This window comes from Aspergillus udagawae (assembly GCF_001078395.1).
Source record: "Aspergillus udagawae IFM 46973 DNA, scaffold_1, whole genome shotgun sequence".
NCBI lineage: Eukaryota > Fungi > Ascomycota > Eurotiomycetes > Eurotiales > Aspergillaceae > Aspergillus > Aspergillus udagawae.
The window spans coordinates 2329068-2347048 of NW_025091264.1; the positions used below are offsets into that span (position 1 = coordinate 2329068).

Consider the following 17981-nt stretch of genomic DNA (forward strand, 5'->3'; position numbering starts at 1 on the left):
TAACTATTATCTAGTTAATTAGTTATTATTTTTATAAAATTAGTTAATTCCTTCTAGATTAGAACTATTTAAACTACTTTTTCTATAGCTAGGGTTAACTTATTATACTAGATTAGTATTCTAGAGGAAGATCTAGTACTAACTATTATTTTTATAGTATTCTAATAGACTAATTAGGTTTTTAAGAGTAATTAAAACTATGATATTAGCCCCTAATATCTAATATTAACTAGTTAGATTAGTATAAAGGGAGTAAATAACTATATATTACCTAAGTAAGGAGAATTAATCACTAAGTTATAGAATACTTAGTAATCTATAGAGATAAATACAGTATTCATCATATGACATGGTGTATACAGCAGCATTATGGTTCACCATAGCCCTTAACATTAGAACCCCTAAATACACACTACTAAGGTGTACTAATTACTTTATTATATGGTATACTAGAACTAGATACCCTACACACCATACTAGCTAGATCTAATAAAAATATATTATTTTGGTTGATTTAGATAGCTTCAAAAGTGTAAACGCGTTGAAATTGGATGGGGGTGGCTGGCTGACCTGGGTGGCCGGCTCACCCGGGAATTAATAATTAGGGTCCTAATATAGACACACCCCCCTACATTAATGGCACACCCCTCTAGCTTAAAGACACACCCTGCTACCTTAACGGCACACCCCCTTAACTATTATTGGTTAGATTGCATGCTCAAATTGTATAAGCGCCAGGGCTAGGGCTGAGTTGTAGGGCAGAATAGTAGGGTATCATAATGTAATTGCTTCATGTTTTGATATACTAGAGCCTCGAGAGGTAGTAGATCACATCAAAATGGCTGCTCCTAGTCCATCTTTAGTGGACTACGGCGGCTCTAATGATGATACTATTGAGAATATTGAGAATCAAAGCACTAATTCCATGGTGCCTCCTCCAACTGATCAGTTCTTCGATAGCTTTGACGAGGCTTTGGATTTTATCAATGCTCATATAAAAAAGTATGGATATGCATGCACAACGAAGAACTCTACAAGCAAGAATGGGGCTAAGGTAAGGGCCTATCTTCGTTGCAATCGAGGAGGGGTTTATAAGCCTCATGTCAGAGAAGCTGATCGAGTCCGTGACCGATCTACACGTTGAATTGACTGTCCTTTCAGCGCTGTTATCAAGTATTCAAAATCATTTGATCATTGGACTATTGACGTGTCTAATCCAGAGCATAATCATGATCCAGCACCTGTCTCCAGCCATCCAAGTCTGCGCCATCTTGAGGTGCAAGAGAAGGCCGCTGTCATCGAGAACCAGTTCAATAATGGTGCAAATACACGTCAAGTTCTGCTCTCTCTATACACAAACGCGCGGGAAGAGGGTGAAGATAGCAATATTCGACCTCAAGATGTATACAATCTGCGCCAGCAGCTGCGGAAGAAGTTCCTGGGAGGTCTTACACCAGTTCAGCGCCTGATTACAACCCTCCCTGAGGAGCAGTGGATATTCAACTGGCAGACAGATGAAGATGGCGTGCTTCTCTCTCTCTTTTGCATCCATAAGAGTAGTCTGGAGCTTTTGAAGCGTAATCCATACATCATTTCTATGGATTGTACATACAAAACAAATAGCTTCAAGATGCCGCTGCTAGACATCGTAGGAAGCACTGCAACAAACGCAACATTCTATGTTGGATTTGCCTTCCTGTCTAGTGAGAAACAGGAGTCATATGAGTTTGCCCTGGAATGCCTGCGTAAGGTATATCAAGATCTTCATCTCTCAGACCCCCTGACGATCTTAACGGACAAAGATGAGGCCTTACTGAACGCGATTGAAGTCGTCTTCCCGCAGACATCTAGCATGATCTGTATCTGGCATCATAATAAAGATTTTCTTGCATACAGCCGCTCAACACTTCGGAAAGAGGTACTGGAGACGATGACGCCAGAAGATCAGGTCCAACAAGATTATCAGCAGAATTTCAACGCGCGTGTGAAGGAGAAGTGGGATACTATGCTAAGGAAGTGGCAGAGAGTGCTTTACGCACGTACTCATGATGATATGGAGCAGGCCTGGGAGAATTTTAAAGAAGAACACAATGCTGCAGCTTACTAGCCAATTATACATTATCTCAGGAAGGAGTGGTTGGATCCCCGCACAAAACACCGTCTTCTTTACTGCTATACGAAGGCATACACACACTTTGGGAATAGTAGCACCTCACGGAATGAAGGGGCTCACTATGGCATCAAACGATATCTTGAGGTATCAACAAATAACCTCCTGACAACCTGCCAGAACATGGATCAGACAATTACCCTACGGCATCGCGAGGTTCAGGCTCAGCTTCAGCAAGATCGTGTAGAAAGACCTTTACGCCTCCTTGAGGTGCTCTTTCGGGATGTTTTGAATAAGATCTCAAGGTATGCGCTATATAAGGTTGCAGCTCTACGAGATGAGTATCTTCCTGAGGGGCCTAGCAAGAAAGCTATCCCAGAGTGTACAGGCACTACGCGTCACATGCAGGGCATTCCATGCATCCATACGATCAAGCAGATCTTCATGGCAAAGCAATCTCTCTCGCCTCATCACTTCCACACGCACTGGTGGCTCTACAATATGCAAGACACGCCCCCGATTGATCCACGGCTTCTTGTGCTGGAGCCAAGAGTCATACGGACTCACGGCAGGCCTGCAGGCTCTATGAATCATGCCCCTACTGCAAGCCAGATGACTGCGAGCCAGCAGACCCCTGCACCATCTCAAGATTCCAGCACACAGAGGGACCCTTCTTTATTCGAGAGAATTCTATCACAGGAAGCAAATCGTGGCGGGAGAGGAGGTCGGAGAGGTAACACACAAGGGAATCAGCGAGGTGGAGGCATCTCTACAGCATTAAATCATCAGAATCAGCAATCTCGGAATCAAACAGTCAATCAGGGGGGAACTCAGGCTCAGAGAGGTGGCCGTAGCCGCGGTGTTAGCCGTCAGCAGCCCGCGGATGGCGAATATGAAGGAATTCCAGCAGGAATGACCGGTGTGATCAGATTCTAAGGTGGATTCTGATTGGTGTATGATTAAACGAATATTTTAATGAGAAACGAATGATTTCAAAGCATATCTTGCCGTCTTCCTATCTCTTAATTTTGTATGTAAATCAGAAAGATAGGATTGCGGCGAGTCGCGTGGGTGACGTTGATTCTAACTAATTACGTCAAGGGGGTGTGCCGTTAAGGTAGCAGGGTGTGTCTTTAAGCTAGAGGGGTGTGCCATTAATGTAGGGGGGTGTGTCTATAGCGCGACCCTAATAATTATGTTATCATTCCCAAAGTAGTGACTAGCAGGAACAGCAAGTTACAGCAGAGATGGATCCCAGGGTGTGACAACTATCTTTATCTGCTTAACTAAAGGGAATATATTCCTTGCTTAACTATATTATCTATATAGCTATCCCTACTATAGAATAACTATTTAGTACTCTAGCAAACTACCTCCTTAATATTATATATAAGGTAGTCTTAGATAAGCTAAAGGATATTTAACATATTTCCCCAGCGAGCGGTCCACCCGGGCGAGCAGTCCATCGCTGTATTCCATATAAAATGGCACCCTTCAAGGCTTTGATATCTCAACAACCAAGCATCTACAGGGTTCAAGTTTAGGTATGAGGTATAGTATAGATATATAGAATCATACTTATAAGCCACAGCCTCCTAGTATATATTTATACTTAAGGTAACATAAATTACACCTATATTTTTGGTAAAATTCGCTTCTTAGACATAAAGAGAGAGAAATAGTATTTTAAGGCTTTATAAAAGAGTATTTATATGCTCTAGACTATATATACTTTAAATATCTTACTTACATAAATAGTATCTATAAGTATGGTTGGGATATCAAAGCCTTGAAGGGTGCCATTTTGTATGGAATATGGAGATGGACCGCTCGTCTGGGTGGACCGCTCGCCTGGGAAATACGTTGGTTACGTATATATAAGAAAGTTTATATAGAAAGTCAAGAAATAGTATAAGGCCTTATAATATATATCCCTTAGCTATAAGTTAATAAATGGCTACTTCCCTAGGATGTTATAATTAAGCTTATATAAATCCTGAACTAACTATTCCTCTTATTTTATTACCTCTTAGGTTAACTACCCACATTATCTTGCTTCTTTGATAGATGACTATTTATATTTCCTTATATTTCCTTATATTTCCTTTTATTACTTTAATGCTTTACCTTAATATGCTTTATATTATCAGTAAGGCTACTGAAATTTTAAGCGGCCCCTATATTATGGCATTGCTATATGATCATGCCTATCTTATGTTGCATGGATGTAATTATTGGAACAGAATTAATGAATCAATGAAATATCTTGCACGATGCGTTACCACCATATATATTCTGCCTCTATAGGAACCATATAAGAATAAAGGATATATTATAATTCTTACAGGGAGATGATAATCAACTATTAATCTAACTATAGGAATGTTAACTAATACCATGCAGTATTAGATAACTACCTTATAGTGAAATAAACTAAGCCAGTCAACTAATATCAAGTAAATAGGCTAATGGCAAACACACTCATAGCTTCTATCTAGGGGTAGAACTAGTTGCACGTTACCAAATCATTATCAATGCACGCCACTCATTATGTCCTCATCTACATCCCAGCTGGAGATATCATCTTTGAATTTCATCACAAACTTCCCAGAACTGATCTCAGAGGCATTCTTAGCCCTTCGGAGGAACTGGAGATGCTCACTACTTAGCTCCAGATCATGGTTGCTCTGATCGAGATTAGCGGCGAGCGTCGTCAACAAGAGTCTCTCTGAATCCAGGAGAAATGCTATATGCTCTTCCCCAAAAGAGTTCGATGCTCCTCCAGCGTGAAAATGAAGCATTGTGGGCTTGTGATTACTATTCGAGTGTAAGAGAGTCGAGTCCAAGCTGGATATCACCATAGACGATATAGATGTTTCAACCTCTGTGGAGGGGACCAGGTCTGATGCTATTCGCTGCGCGATATCTGCGATGGCCACGGCTGAGAATGTACTGCCTAGCTTCACCACAACAGACTTGCTGTGCGCATGAACAACCTGGAGAACTAGACCCATGTTGTTATCCTGGACTGTGTGTTAGAATAGGAAAACACCAGACGCGGGCCTGTCATCAGCTTACAGCGAGCCATATCGCCCGTCCAACGTCAACTTCGGCCCTGAGCCTCTCTGTGTCGTCATTTTCAAAGGCATCAGCCAGCGAGACATATGGCAATGTCAATGACTGATAGACTTTCATCACGTGCGGATTGATCATCTCAGGCGTTGATATAATCTGTTGATTGGAGGAAACCTGTAAGTTATACTCTCAATGGCATGCAGATTGTTGGCTCTTCTAAGACACACCTTTCCTTTCGCCAGTAGACTGACCAGAAGCCACTTCTTGTATGCCTCAACCATAATCTTACTAACAGTATTGGCGACAGGGCAACTGATGACTATGCACAAGAGATGAAGCGCACCCTCCCACTCCTTGAGTGCCATGTATATCATCGCTCCGTATAGAAAGTATTGCAGGTGGTCTCTATATGTCACCTGTGCAGTGAATCCGGAAGCATGGGTTATGTACGCCGCGCTTGACCCGTGCTCAGAGCAGAGGAAAAACTGACGGTGCGCCTGATAAGCATGACTGGGAGCGGCAGGAAAGTGATAAATAGACTTGTTTAGGACGGGCAATGCGTGCCTGTACGATCTGCTGACTAGGCAAAGCTTCATAAGAAGGAGATGTGACGATGTGAAAGTTTCAGATGCCGGATCAAGTCGGAGTATCGCATCTCTAACCGCTTGGACTGCTAGAAAAGGCTGTGTTATTCCTGTCATGTTTAGCAAAAGAAGAAGTGGCTATGACTGGTGAATGAATAAATTCGTCTTGCCTTTGAAGAAGCCTGTGCGGCGTTGGCTACGAGCTCAATAAGTCGTCTCCATTCCTGACCAGCGTAGCGAACTTGAATTGGGTCGAACACATTCAGAAACTCAATAGCCCTTTTCCACAAGTGCCCCCCAGGCTGGACATCCTTTGGCAGACGTTCGCCCAAGACCTTGACTCGAGCATGGAAAACGAATAGATAGGCCACCGAATGCAGAGACGGATTGAGACCCTGTAACGGTTTGCCTGAGGTGTAAGCGAGCGACGACACCGGTCATATTGACAATGGCATCACAACAGGGCATGGTTTTGCATCTGCTTACATCCAGCAATAGATCAGCATTCCTTGTGATCTCGTTAAGCTTCGTGGGTTGTTTTATATAGGCAATGAGCTCGTAAAGTTCGCGATCATAGTCTTCCTCATTTGAGGCATGCTGGAGGGATGACACCACAGTGAGGCGCGACAGTATCTCTGTCATCTTTCAACTCATCTGGTCGCTGTTTACAGATTGGGGACAAGAAATACAATCTGGCTCTCTGAGTGTAAGGGGAATCAGAATGCGTGGGTCTCAGGTGGCATCGGCATAACTTGCAAAATGATAGTGAGCACCAAACCATGATACATGCTATGTAATCATGAGTCTTTGGGGTGATTCTTGCGTACTACGTGTCATATCCATACATCTGATAACAATCTACTGTGCTATATAATATGATACAAGTATAATGCAGGTTTCAAGGCAATCTCACAGCCTTTACTTGTCTTTGTGAATTTCTTGTTGATAATATAGTCAATATTAATACGTAGTTCAAACCTCTCTACGAAGTAATTAGTTTTAGCGCAAGAACTTATTCCGAAATCTACCTTTCTTCCTTCTAGGGTAGTTAGTCACAACCTGCTTAATTATGTATAGAGTAATGATACACCCTCGGATGAAAGGTATCATGAATAATATATTTCAGCTGGTCGATAGGTAGCACACAAAGGTATCAAGAATTAGACACCCCTTGTTAGTTATCTCTGTAAACAGTGGGTATTTCCCTGCCCCACATCTGGAGTAGTACTGCCCAAGGATCATTTTGACATTTGAGTCATAGTAGCGTCGAAGCTATTGTCTGTCTGATTGTCCCCTTGCTAGGGCTTAATTTTTCTTTTGTGCTACACTTTAAAGGTTCTCGCAATGTCACTCACTGACTCCTCCGCGGTTGACATCGCAAGGACTGCGTCCTTAGCCTCTCGTCAACTCGCAACTTTGTCCACAATTGACCGCAACGATGCGTTGACAGTGCTTCACGATGCTCTATCGAGAAATCGAGAAATCATCCTTGATGCCAATGCAAGGGATGTCGCGATAGCAAGCCAAGCGGCTAATAATGGCAGCCTCAGCCACAGTGTCCTCAAGAGGCTCGACCTGTCGAGACCTGGGAAATACGACGACATGCTAAAGGGGATTCTTAGTGTACGGGATCTGGAAGACCCAGGTGTGTATATGAATTGGCCGAATACACATCAGACTAACGAGGCTATCAGTGGGAAGAGTGACATTGAGGACGCTACTGGACGATGGTCTCATCCTGGAGAGAGTGAGCTGTCCTATTGGTGTGTTGCTGATAATATTCGAGGCCCGTCCCGAGGTGATCGCGAATATCGCGGCACTATCCATAAAATCAGGAAATGCTGCCATTCTGAAAGGTACTTGTGCATGATCAATAGCAAATTCCACATTGCTGACTTGAGTGAAGGAGGAAAGGAGTCAACTGAGTCCTTCATCGCCATATCGAAGGTGATATCTGAAGCGATTTCAGGAACGCGTGTACCCGAGGCATCAGTCCAGCTCGTTAAAACCAGAGACGTTGTTTCGTCACTTCTAGCGCAGGACTCCTTAATTGACCTGGTCATACCCCGTGGTTCCAACGACCTTGTCCGATTTGTCAAGGAGAACACCAAGATTCCGGTTCTCGGCCACGCTGATGGTCTTTGTTCTGCATATTTGCATGCTGATGCAGACCCAGCAATTGCTGTCAAAGTCATCGTCGATTCTAAAACAGATTATCCCGCTGCTTGCAATTCGTTGGAGTCTTTGTTGGTTCATGAAGATGCTCTTGGGACTATATTCCCCGGTGTCGCGCAGGCCCTTCTGGCCAAGGGAGTTCGTCTTCGTTGCGACATTCAATCGAAATCTGCCCTCTTGAAAAATATGTCCCCCCCACCCGCAGATTTACTAGAGGATGCAGTCGACTCTGATTTCGACACTGAATTTTTGGATCTTGTCCTAGCTGTCAAGACCATTCCTTCAACAACTTCACCAATCTCAGCCGTCGAGAAAGCGATTTCCCATATTAACTCACATTCGTCGAAACACACAGACCTAATTGTGACAGAGTCGAAAGAGATTGCCGAATATTTCATGAGTGGTGTGGATAGCGCTGGGGTCTTCTGGAACGCTTCGACTAGATTCGCTGATGGAATGAGGTTCGGGTTTGGCACCGAGGTTGGCATCAGTACGAATAAAATCCATACGCGAGGGCCTGTGGGTTTAGATGGATTGACCATCTACAAGTATCTGCTTAGGGGTCAGGGACACAGGGCAGGTGATTATTTTGAGGGAGAGGGAGGTAAAAAGTGGAAACATGAGAATCTTGGTATTTAGTGGCTTATGAACGATTTGCGATCTCGACCGGCACAATAAGAATTCATTCCTTTCACTGTAATTTACTCTAGGCACAGCGTATCCGGAAATTCCGGATTCAACAGCGCGAGCTTTGCGGCCACATTTCCTACTCGGTTAGAAGCTCCTCCACATCTGATAGCAAGGAAGCAAGAGCCCTTGTGCAAGTACTTTTGGCAATAGGTTTATGTGACAACACCAACTCAACCCACGGGACATCGTCAACTCCTTGACATGCCTGCTTAAACCTTGAAGCCACGAGACCTTCTACGTCCGCGAGCTCTCTCGAATTTCCGACCCTTGCTTCGAACGTAAGGTTTCTAATTCAAGTATAAGTATGACTGGGTTAACACACGATAGTGAGGTATGGTCTCACCTTGTGGCTGTGGGGTCCGAAGCCGAAGTGCTTGACAGCTTCACGAGCGTTCTTGGGGCCACGGAGGAGAAGAGTGTTGGCTCCAGTAGGTGCGCGAAGTGCGAGCTGATCCAAAGTCAGAGTCTCACCTCCAGCCTTCTCAATCCTGGCTCTCGCAGTAGCAGTGAATCGCAAAGCGGCCACAGAGAGTTTGGGAACGGTGAGAAGACGATTGTCATCAGTAACGGTTCCAATCACGACGATGGTCTTGCCCTTGTGAGAATCGGTGACATTGGAAACGAGTCGCGAAAGGGAGACGGGAGGGCGGTTGATTCTCGACATGAAAAGGCGGCGCAGCACAACCTTGTTGAAGTTGGACTCCGTGCGGCCTAGCAGAACAGATAACTCAAATCAGTCTCCAAATTGTAACCATCTCTATAAGCCAGGAGAATTCAAGGAATTATCATACGGGCGAGGAAGCGGTAGAGCTTCACAAGGACCTGCAGGTAGACGTTCTCGCTCTTAGGCGCCTTGCGGTGGGTGCTGCGCACATGGTGACGGTCCAGGTCGATACCTGAAGTGATACAACTGTTAGCCTTTAAAACTCCCTGTCTTTTGTGGGCGTTGATAATCGAAACAATTAAATGGATTTAATCTTGACATTTGAGAGGATATACATACCCATGGCTGCTGTATTTGATAGGACACCTTGGGTGTTGGCTTGCTGTCGCGCCCGTATACAATGTAAATCTGTTGAGGTTTTTGATCTACGATTTTCAGATAGACGGTGTGTGCGGGTTGAGCCCTATACTAGTACAAATCTAGAATTTAGAGCTCGTGACCTACCACTAGTGTGGGTCCCACGTCTATTAGTGCTTAAAAGGGTATTTATCCAGTGATTACTGCAAAGCAACTAGTACCTCTATCTAGTACCTTATGGTCCAGTACCCAGTAGACTGCTAAAAGCCTCTAGATGTACCTCTCTAATCAGATTTTTGTTATTCTTCTGTTTGTGAGGCCTGCATTCCACTAGTGTACTGTTCTTCTGTCGAGTGGCCTGTCCTCTCCTAAGGTACCACCTTCCATCTAACCTAGTATTATTCCACTTTGCACATTTTTACATTCATACCCTCGTGGTTTCTTGATCCAAGCTGGTCACAATAGCCCATAAAATGAATATACCAGAGTGTGTTTTGTGTCTACCATAAAAATGTTGCCAATGTCATTGGGTCCTAGGACCTATCTAAACCACGTTCAAGAGCAAAAGCTAGGTAGGATCAACGGTCATTTCAGAGCATATGAATAAAACTTGGCATTCAGCTATCTATACAGACCAGTATAAGAGCAATAGAAAGCTTGGTGTGATGGTACTTAACTTTAGAGGTAATGTAATTTCCCAGGCGAGCCCACCCGGGCCAGCCGCCCATCTCTGTATTCCATATAAAATGGCACCCTTCAAGGCCTTGATATCTCAACCATGCTCATATATGCTATTTATATAAGTAAGATATTCAGTATATATATAGTCTAGAGCATATGAATACACTTTTATAAGGCCTTAAAATACTATTTCTCTCCCTTAATGTCTAAAAAGCTAGTATTACCAAAAATACAGGTGTAATTTATGTTACCTAAGTATATACATATACTAGGAGGCTGTGGCATATAAGTGTGATTCTATGTCTATACTATACCTTATACCTAAACTTAGACCCTCTAGGTGCTTGGTTGTTGAAATATCAAAGCCTTGAAGGGTGCTATTTTATATGGAATACAGAGATGGGCGGCTGGCCTGGGTGGGCGGCTCGCCTGGGAATTACGTTAAGCAATGGTCCCCGTGTAGTTGATTAACTGTGAGACTAATGTTTCTATATACACCAGGGAGGTAAATTAAGCTGTAAAATCAAAGTCGAGGCCTGATTGAATTCGTAAGTGCATGTTCCAATGTATAATGCTGAGCCATAGATACCTTTTTTAAAAGATTCATGTACCCCATATGCATTTACAAGGGCAGAGCAAGAGAATGGCAAGAGTGTAAGTCTGCCTTGGCGAGGCCTTTGATCCTGTATTGATGGTAAGGAAGCAGTATCATTCATCAACAAACCAACAATACAGAGAGATCAACCTGAAGAAGAGCTCTCCCATACCTGGTGCGATGTTGACATCATGCCATCCTCCATCCAACCCGGGGGTTACACCCTGAGGCGGGCATTGGTATTCTCCTCTCAAGCCTTGACGTCCAAGTATTTCTCTATACCTATTTATGTCCACAGTGAACTTTATCATTTTTGATCTGCATGCCCTTCAGAACCCATCCTGCTGTCCCACTCGCGAGTCTAGTTCCCAGCTTGTATGTAGAACACAATCTGCTGTTCTGATTGTCCTTATGGACTCTCCATAGTGTGATAAACATTTTACAGAGGCACATTATTTATATAGTATCATCTGGACTTGTGGTTGTATGTTCAGCCTTGTTATTCCACCATAATTGTAGCATGGCCCTGTCCGCCATGCATGGATCATGGAGATTATTTATTACCCTTTGGCATCATAAGCCTAGTTCTTGCAGGTCTCTTCACACTTCTCTTTCTTAGGAAATTAACCATCCAAGATCATCACAACTTGTCTGCAGTTGAGAGTGTTTAAACCCACTGCAAGGGTGATGCGTGCTATCCCAAGCGCTTTGAAAGAGACAATTTACTACAAAAGATTCAGTATAAGGACTAGGAAGTTAGATGGTTATAAGGTAGAATTTACCATACAAGGAAGTAATCAAGTATGTTGAATTGACAATGGATGTCCGGCTGTTTGAATCAATACAGAGACAATCATAGAGAAATAGAGGGCTTTTGTATAGATTTTATACTATGTATAGCAAGGGACAAGCCGAGCCAGGACAATTCTGATATAAGACAATTTTTCTTGGTATCAGAAAGGTTCAATAAACCCCAATCCTGAACGATTTGGGACCACAGTCAGATCCAGCCCCTCTATGGTTATGTATACATTACCTCTTTCTCTAACCCTGCCTTATAATGCACAGCTGGGTTTGAATTAGCCAATTGGTTTTTTATGCTCGTGTATTTACAAGGGCGGAGCAAGAGAATGCAATGGTGCAAAGTCTGGCTTGACGAGGTTTTAAGAATATCTATACAATTGATGGGGATCCTTGGTCAATGGATATCATCATTTAAGAGACTCATATTACTTTGCCTGCGTCATATTCCAGCAGGTGAAGTAGTGCCGCCTACTAAATCAACTGATATCTACATGAGCGTTTTATTGTTGTTAAACCAGTTACCCCTGCTTAACCTTCTAATGAAAATTTCCTACCCTACCATGATTATTATAAATATCAAGAAAAGGGCTGTCAGCTGACAACTTCCATGAAGCCAACGGTCATGATTATTTCTCATCGCCAAATCCAACCAGAAAGTCCCTTGTCAACTCAAAGCTGAGCCAACTGCTAGCCATACTCGGAGCAACCTTCAGAAGGTTAGGCACTATTCCTCTAAAAAACCCGCGCAGGCCTTCCTCCGCGAAGATAACCCTCACAGCGTCCCAAATTGATGTATACCGATAGCCCATTCCCGACATTGTGTTTATTTGGAAACGACGTCGCAAGACATCACTATGACCGTATTAATGCGCGACTATCAAAAATGGAAAAGCAATGTCTCCTCGAATACTTACAATGGATATGTGCAAGTCTGAGCTACAGCCCCTGAGATAGCACCTGCTAGTAGCTTGCGCCATGGACTGGGATTCTTATCCCCATCAGGAGTCAAATACTTGCGAACAGACTCATATGTCATGAAATTGAGGCCCACCTAATCTAATAAGCACTTGTTCATCAATCCTTGGAGTTCACTTACATATGGAGCAACGCCAGTGACTGTGGGGACAATACCGCGATAGAGGGCAACAATACCACCTTCATTCCTATAAATCAGAACCATAGTTGTGAACATTCCAGGCAGTTGTTCGGCAGTGCTTCTCTGACCGAGAGCAGCGAAAGATGCGGACTGAATAGAGAGTCGCGTTCGGACGATGTCAAGAGGGTATGTGATGGTGACTGAAGTGATGCCAGCAGCTCCTCCACATAGTAAGCGCCGGATTGGCGACAGCTCAGCATCTGGAAAAGGTTCCGCGAACTGGAAAATGATAAAGGTCAGCATCTAGGCCACAACTCAGTTTATCCTGCTATCAGTCTTCGTGATCGACCTTTTTGTAGAAGTTGTAGCTCCCGAACTGGACGGCTGAATAAGGTATTATGCGAATGCAATTTGTGCCGTTACCACGCATGAAGCCTCTCCAGCCTTCCTCTTTTCCAATCTTCACGAGAGCCCTCCATGTGGATAATTTATATTCCTCTCTGCCCACAGTCTGGATCTGAAGCAAGATTTTGAGGCGTTCGAGTGGTGATACGATCGTCCTAGATACAGCACCGGCTACCCCTCCAGCAATGAATGCTGCGATAACGGGGTCGGATATCCTTTCTTTGGTTTTGGTCAAAACCGGTGTGCTCTTCAGCGGTGTTGCCTGAAAACAGATGTTAGCGGCGGAGAGTCGCAGTATGGGAGCTATAACAGCGCTTTAACTCACATTGACGGGACCTGAGGGTGACAATTGACAGAGCTCGGACGACTCGATTTCCCCAGACGTTTCGACGCCAGCATCTCGCCTGTGTTGATCGCGATCTAAGCTCATTTTATCACAGTAAGATCAGTTTTCAAGTTCGTAGCCAGAGATGGGTCGTTGTAAAAGCGAAGTGTCTCGACTTTTACGCGCCGTGTGTCCCAGCCCTGGCGCACTTTATAATAGAGGGTTTATCTTCTGAAATGGACGATCGACGTTTAAAGTGGACGACAGACACCGAAATATATATATTAGAAAATGGCAGAGAATGAAGTCAAAAAGAGTCGCAAAGGGCGCAGTTGCAATTATAGTCAGATGCTGCTAAGATCCTCAAATCTTGAACTGCAGGTTGATCAAGTCTCCTCAAGCTTTTCGTTTAGCTAAAGCAGCATGAATCCTGCGGAGAAGGACGCAAATTAAATCACTGCCGTGGGGGATGAATGAATTATAAAACCTCAACTCCCAATGAAGCCAATGTAAATTGTCCAGAGGCATTAGTAGGCGCCGATATTAAGGTTGAATCAACGAAAACACATGCCCTCTTTCCCACTAGTGAGATGTTTTCTCCGTGGACCTGTTGATACAGACCTCAAAAGCTCAGATCCATTGAATACCCCATGCAAAACTACTAGATATAATAGAACTCACACTAAAAGTAAGATATCTTATGTTTAGGCTTGCCTCTCCTCATATAGGGTGCATGCCGTGTCGACCTCTTATTATCAAAACATCTGTGGGTAATTTCTGTAATGGTGGCCTAAGGCTACAAACCTACCGGAAACTTACATCATAGGATAAAACAAGACATTCGAACGACTTCTACGAGAGCTACTTCGTACTCCAGCCCTCTCGCGAAGTGTCGGACTCGATATACGACCATAGAGACTTGGGCCACCTGTCGATCACTCATTATCCGTTCAGATGGTGCCAGCCCAGACCTAAGTGGCCGGTCCAGGTTTACTATCGCCATCACCTATTGGCCATTGTACCTGTAGTCTACTTCGTACGGCTTGTCAGATACTTGTTCTGCCGTCGCCTAAAGTTCAAGAGTCGCAAAGTTGTTGCATGACAGAGCATAGTCCGGACCAAGGTATATACTTGTATACTTCTAAATATGAGAAGATCGGATTGTGCCTTTCACTTGAGATATAGGGACTTGAAGTTTTCCTTAAAATGAATGCCCTCTGTGGGTGTAGTCCATAAGTAATCCAGAGGTACAGCGTGTTCGCTTGTGGCACATCCACCTCGCCGTAGTTCCTTTTTCCTCTTGTAGTTATTAACTACAAACTTTCAACTACCACCACTGTCTTGCATTTCTCCTTGGGTCAGACTCCTTTTCCACGCATCTTCCCAACGTGAATCTATCTAGCTCGGACTTGAGCAACTGGGGCTCTAAAGAATATCTTTATTCTACATTCTCGAAAAATGTCTCGCCCAGGCACCACCCTTTATGTCACTGGTTTCGGGCACGGAACTCGGGCTCGCGATCTCGCATACGAATTCGAACGGTATGTGTCGCTCGTCGATTGCTACACGCTCTGAGAAACTTGCGATCTCCGTACCCACCTTCGCGCTCCATTCAGTGAACCTCGACGCCTTTGAGACTCAGCCTTCTACACCTTGAGAGTAGAAAAAGCGGCTTTTCCTCAATTACGATTCGTCATTGCTACCTCCCCCCCCCTTCAGCTCCCTGCTGACTAGACAAACACTCCGCTTCGTGCTCTTTCAACTGCCCACAATCTGCCTTGTTTGTTATTCCAAGACGTATCCGGAGCTAATACTTTCACAGATATGGACGCCTCGTTCGGTGCGATATCCCAGCACCGCGTACTCCGTCTAGTAGACTGTATGTTGTCCCCGATTTTCATACCTATTCATGGTTCTGATGAGGCTAGTTTTGCTTTCGTCGAGTACGAGAGCCGCCGTGATGCGGACGATGCATATCACGAGATGCACAATAAGCGGATTGGCCGCGATGATCTGCTCAAGATAGAGGTACGTTTCCTCGATTTCTGGCATTTGTCCTTTAGACTAATTTCTCCTTAGTGGGCCCGTACTCCTCCGTCTGCTTCCTGGCGCTTTGAATCCGGTCGTGACCGACGCCGTGAGCGTACTCCCCCTCGTCGAGGTCGCTCTCCATCACCTCGGCGTAGTCGAGGTGATTATTCCCCTCGCAGGGATGAAAGATATGAGAGAGACTATGACAGACATGACCGGGACTATGACCGTCGCGACCGAGACTATGAGCGTCGTGATCGAGACTATGACCGTCGCGACAAGGACCGAGAACGCTCTCGTGACCGTTCGCGAAGTCCTGATGAAAGGGACCGTGATGTCAAGGAAGACAGAGAACGTCGCGACAATGAGAGAGAGCGCCGTGAAGACGATCGCGAGAATGGCCCGAACGGTGAAGACAGGAAAGGTACATTGCTTTCAATCCATTAGTTGACAGAGATGAGTAATGCAGCTAACTCTGGCAGCACCCCTGGATCCTCTGACTTCGGCTCATGACGAGCTAGATACTGCCGAGTAGGTTGACCCTTCGGCGCTCATGGTATAGCTATTGGTCAGCTTGCGACCACGGATTAGAGACAAGGGAGAACCGCGACAGCATTAATGTTTCGTTCATCACGGTTATCGAGGGCGTGGTGAAACTAGTTTGAATGAGGTTTCCGATCCGGGAATGGTAATAGACACCGGTTCACTGGGTAACTTTCTTTTCCTACGTTCTCTTTACCGTTCGCATGTCTTTGCTCTCACCTCTTTTTACCTTGGTTTTCTCTTTTTTCCTCTTTTTTTTTTTTTTGCTCGTTCCCCAATTCACGTTCTCTTTGTGAACAAGAGAGAACCAGAAGGGAAGAACTATGTGGAGATTGTTAGAAGCAAAAACAACCAGACGATGTGAGGGAAAGGGAAGAAATGGACAGCTGGTCGTTCATGGTTGCTTTGCTCTCTGTGCTCTCTGCTCTTCCCCATCCCCATCCCTGATTTTATCACTTTCCTTTACCTCCCCTCCTATTTCGGATCATGGCTTGTCTTCGCTTGTTCATCCATTGGTATTTATTGTGGTCAGCAGCTCGAATCATTTCCGACCGGACGTCGAGCGATCGTTAATTCTACTTGCGCCGATTTAGTCGTCCCTACGTTTGTCCCCGATATCCGCGTTCATCGTCCGTCTTGATCGCATTCTAATAAGAGAACGATTACCATCCTTTCACCGTCCATATCGTTTCACCGTCCATCACGAACGGCTAAGCTTCGCGAGATCCTTTCCGTCGATCTGTCGTTTCGGCTACAGACTCATGATGTCATAGTCCAGTAGAAGTAGCCGTAAGTATCAACTCCTGTATGGAAACAGTGTATCATAAAAAGGATGTTTGACGTGTTCGATGTTGATCATCCACATTGCTCCATACGGGTCAGTCTTAGTGTCCGTAGCATGAGAACTGACATCTCGAGCTCATGCCGAAGGCGCCACGTACTCCCAGTTCCTCCCTTTTTCACGAAGATATGAGAGTGAGGCTTGAACACGGGCATGACTCGATCGTCGGTCAATGCGCTTAGTTCTTGCTTGTTCTTGTCATTGTTCCTAATCATTCGCGATTCGATATATGATGCTCGGCTCCTGAAAGTTCAAGGCTGATTTGGCAGGGTTTATCCCGTCAGAATGGTCGAAACCGGCTACCACTGTACGCATTATAACTTTTCCAGTGGAGCCAGATATCTCCTGGGGGTCGCAATGAGACGAACCCCCCTATCGTAGTGACGCACCTTTTTACTTTAAAGATGCCACCCCCTGGTTTGAATATTCGCAGGAGAAGCCTCTCACTCTACTAACATCTTCCAATGCCCTCCTTGCAGGGTGGTTTGCCTAGCAGATCAATTCTTTTATATACTACTTGATTGGGCTTGTGAATATAAGCAACTACTTTCTAGCCAGGCATGAATAATTACTGGATAGGTAAGTTAGTTCTGGGACGTTCTTGAAACCTTAATATTAGCCTTTTGTTGATAACTAGTTACTTGTGAATATCCATCATTTAGCTATTATATTTACCCTGGTAACGCTTAAAGTAACTCTAGTCTAGCTTATTAAATAGGTCTCCCTATTCACTAGTAAGATTCATATTCGCAATGCAGTCCCTTAAGATATGAATATTCCCTAGATTGCTCTCAGATTAGACAACCATTATGAAAAGAACTATCACTACATGACAAGGCTTGAAGAGCTTTTTTAATATCATAATCCATGTAGAACTTAGAGCCGAGGTAACAAATGCATCTCAAAGCAGTTTCATTATGAAGTACATGATAATGGTGGCCTGAAATATCTAAGTTTCTAGCAAACCAGGGATAGGACATGTTTCATGCTATGTTTCAACTGCAA

General features: G+C 44.3%; 5 protein-coding genes across 5 annotated transcripts; 2 read left to right on the top strand and 3 right to left on the bottom strand.

The window, feature by feature from the left end:
- Positions 1–4641: 4641 nt before the first annotated feature.
- Aud_000745 (putative COP9 subunit 3) lies at positions 4642–6411 on the bottom strand (the record flags this gene model as incomplete). Its single annotated transcript, XM_043286249.1, has 5 exons — positions 4642–5133; positions 5189–5341; positions 5413–5868; positions 5940–6164; positions 6256–6411. The coding sequence occupies 5 exons, from the start codon at positions 6409–6411 to the stop codon at positions 4642–4644; spliced, it is 1482 nt and encodes a 493-aa protein (XP_043142184.1).
- Positions 6412–7113: 702 nt separating this feature from the next.
- Positions 7114–8583, top strand: Aud_000746 (glutamate-5-semialdehyde dehydrogenase; the record flags this gene model as incomplete). The annotated part of the gene is made up of 1 exon (XM_043286250.1): positions 7114–8583. The coding sequence occupies one exon, from the start codon at positions 7114–7116 to the stop codon at positions 8581–8583; it is 1470 nt and encodes a 489-aa protein (XP_043142185.1).
- A 260-nt stretch (positions 8584–8843) lies between these two features.
- Aud_000747 (60S ribosomal protein eL18) lies at positions 8844–9641 on the bottom strand (the record flags this gene model as incomplete). Its single annotated transcript, XM_043286251.1, has 4 exons — positions 8844–8921; positions 8978–9345; positions 9426–9530; positions 9638–9641. 4 exons carry the CDS (start codon positions 9639–9641, stop codon positions 8844–8846), a joined length of 555 nt encoding a protein of 184 aa, XP_043142186.1.
- A 2720-nt stretch (positions 9642–12361) lies between these two features.
- Positions 12362–13666, bottom strand: Aud_000748 (putative mitochondrial carrier protein; the record flags this gene model as incomplete). Its single annotated transcript, XM_043286252.1, has 5 exons — positions 12362–12587; positions 12650–12786; positions 12832–13110; positions 13181–13498; positions 13562–13666. The coding sequence occupies 5 exons, from the start codon at positions 13664–13666 to the stop codon at positions 12362–12364; spliced, it is 1065 nt and encodes a 354-aa protein (XP_043142187.1).
- A 1353-nt stretch (positions 13667–15019) lies between these two features.
- On the top strand, positions 15020–16127 carry Aud_000749 (RNA-binding protein; the record flags this gene model as incomplete). Its single annotated transcript, XM_043286253.1, has 5 exons — positions 15020–15102; positions 15384–15440; positions 15490–15589; positions 15641–16016; positions 16075–16127. The coding sequence occupies 5 exons, from the start codon at positions 15020–15022 to the stop codon at positions 16125–16127; spliced, it is 669 nt and encodes a 222-aa protein (XP_043142188.1).
- Between the last annotated feature and the right edge of the window lie 1854 nt (positions 16128–17981).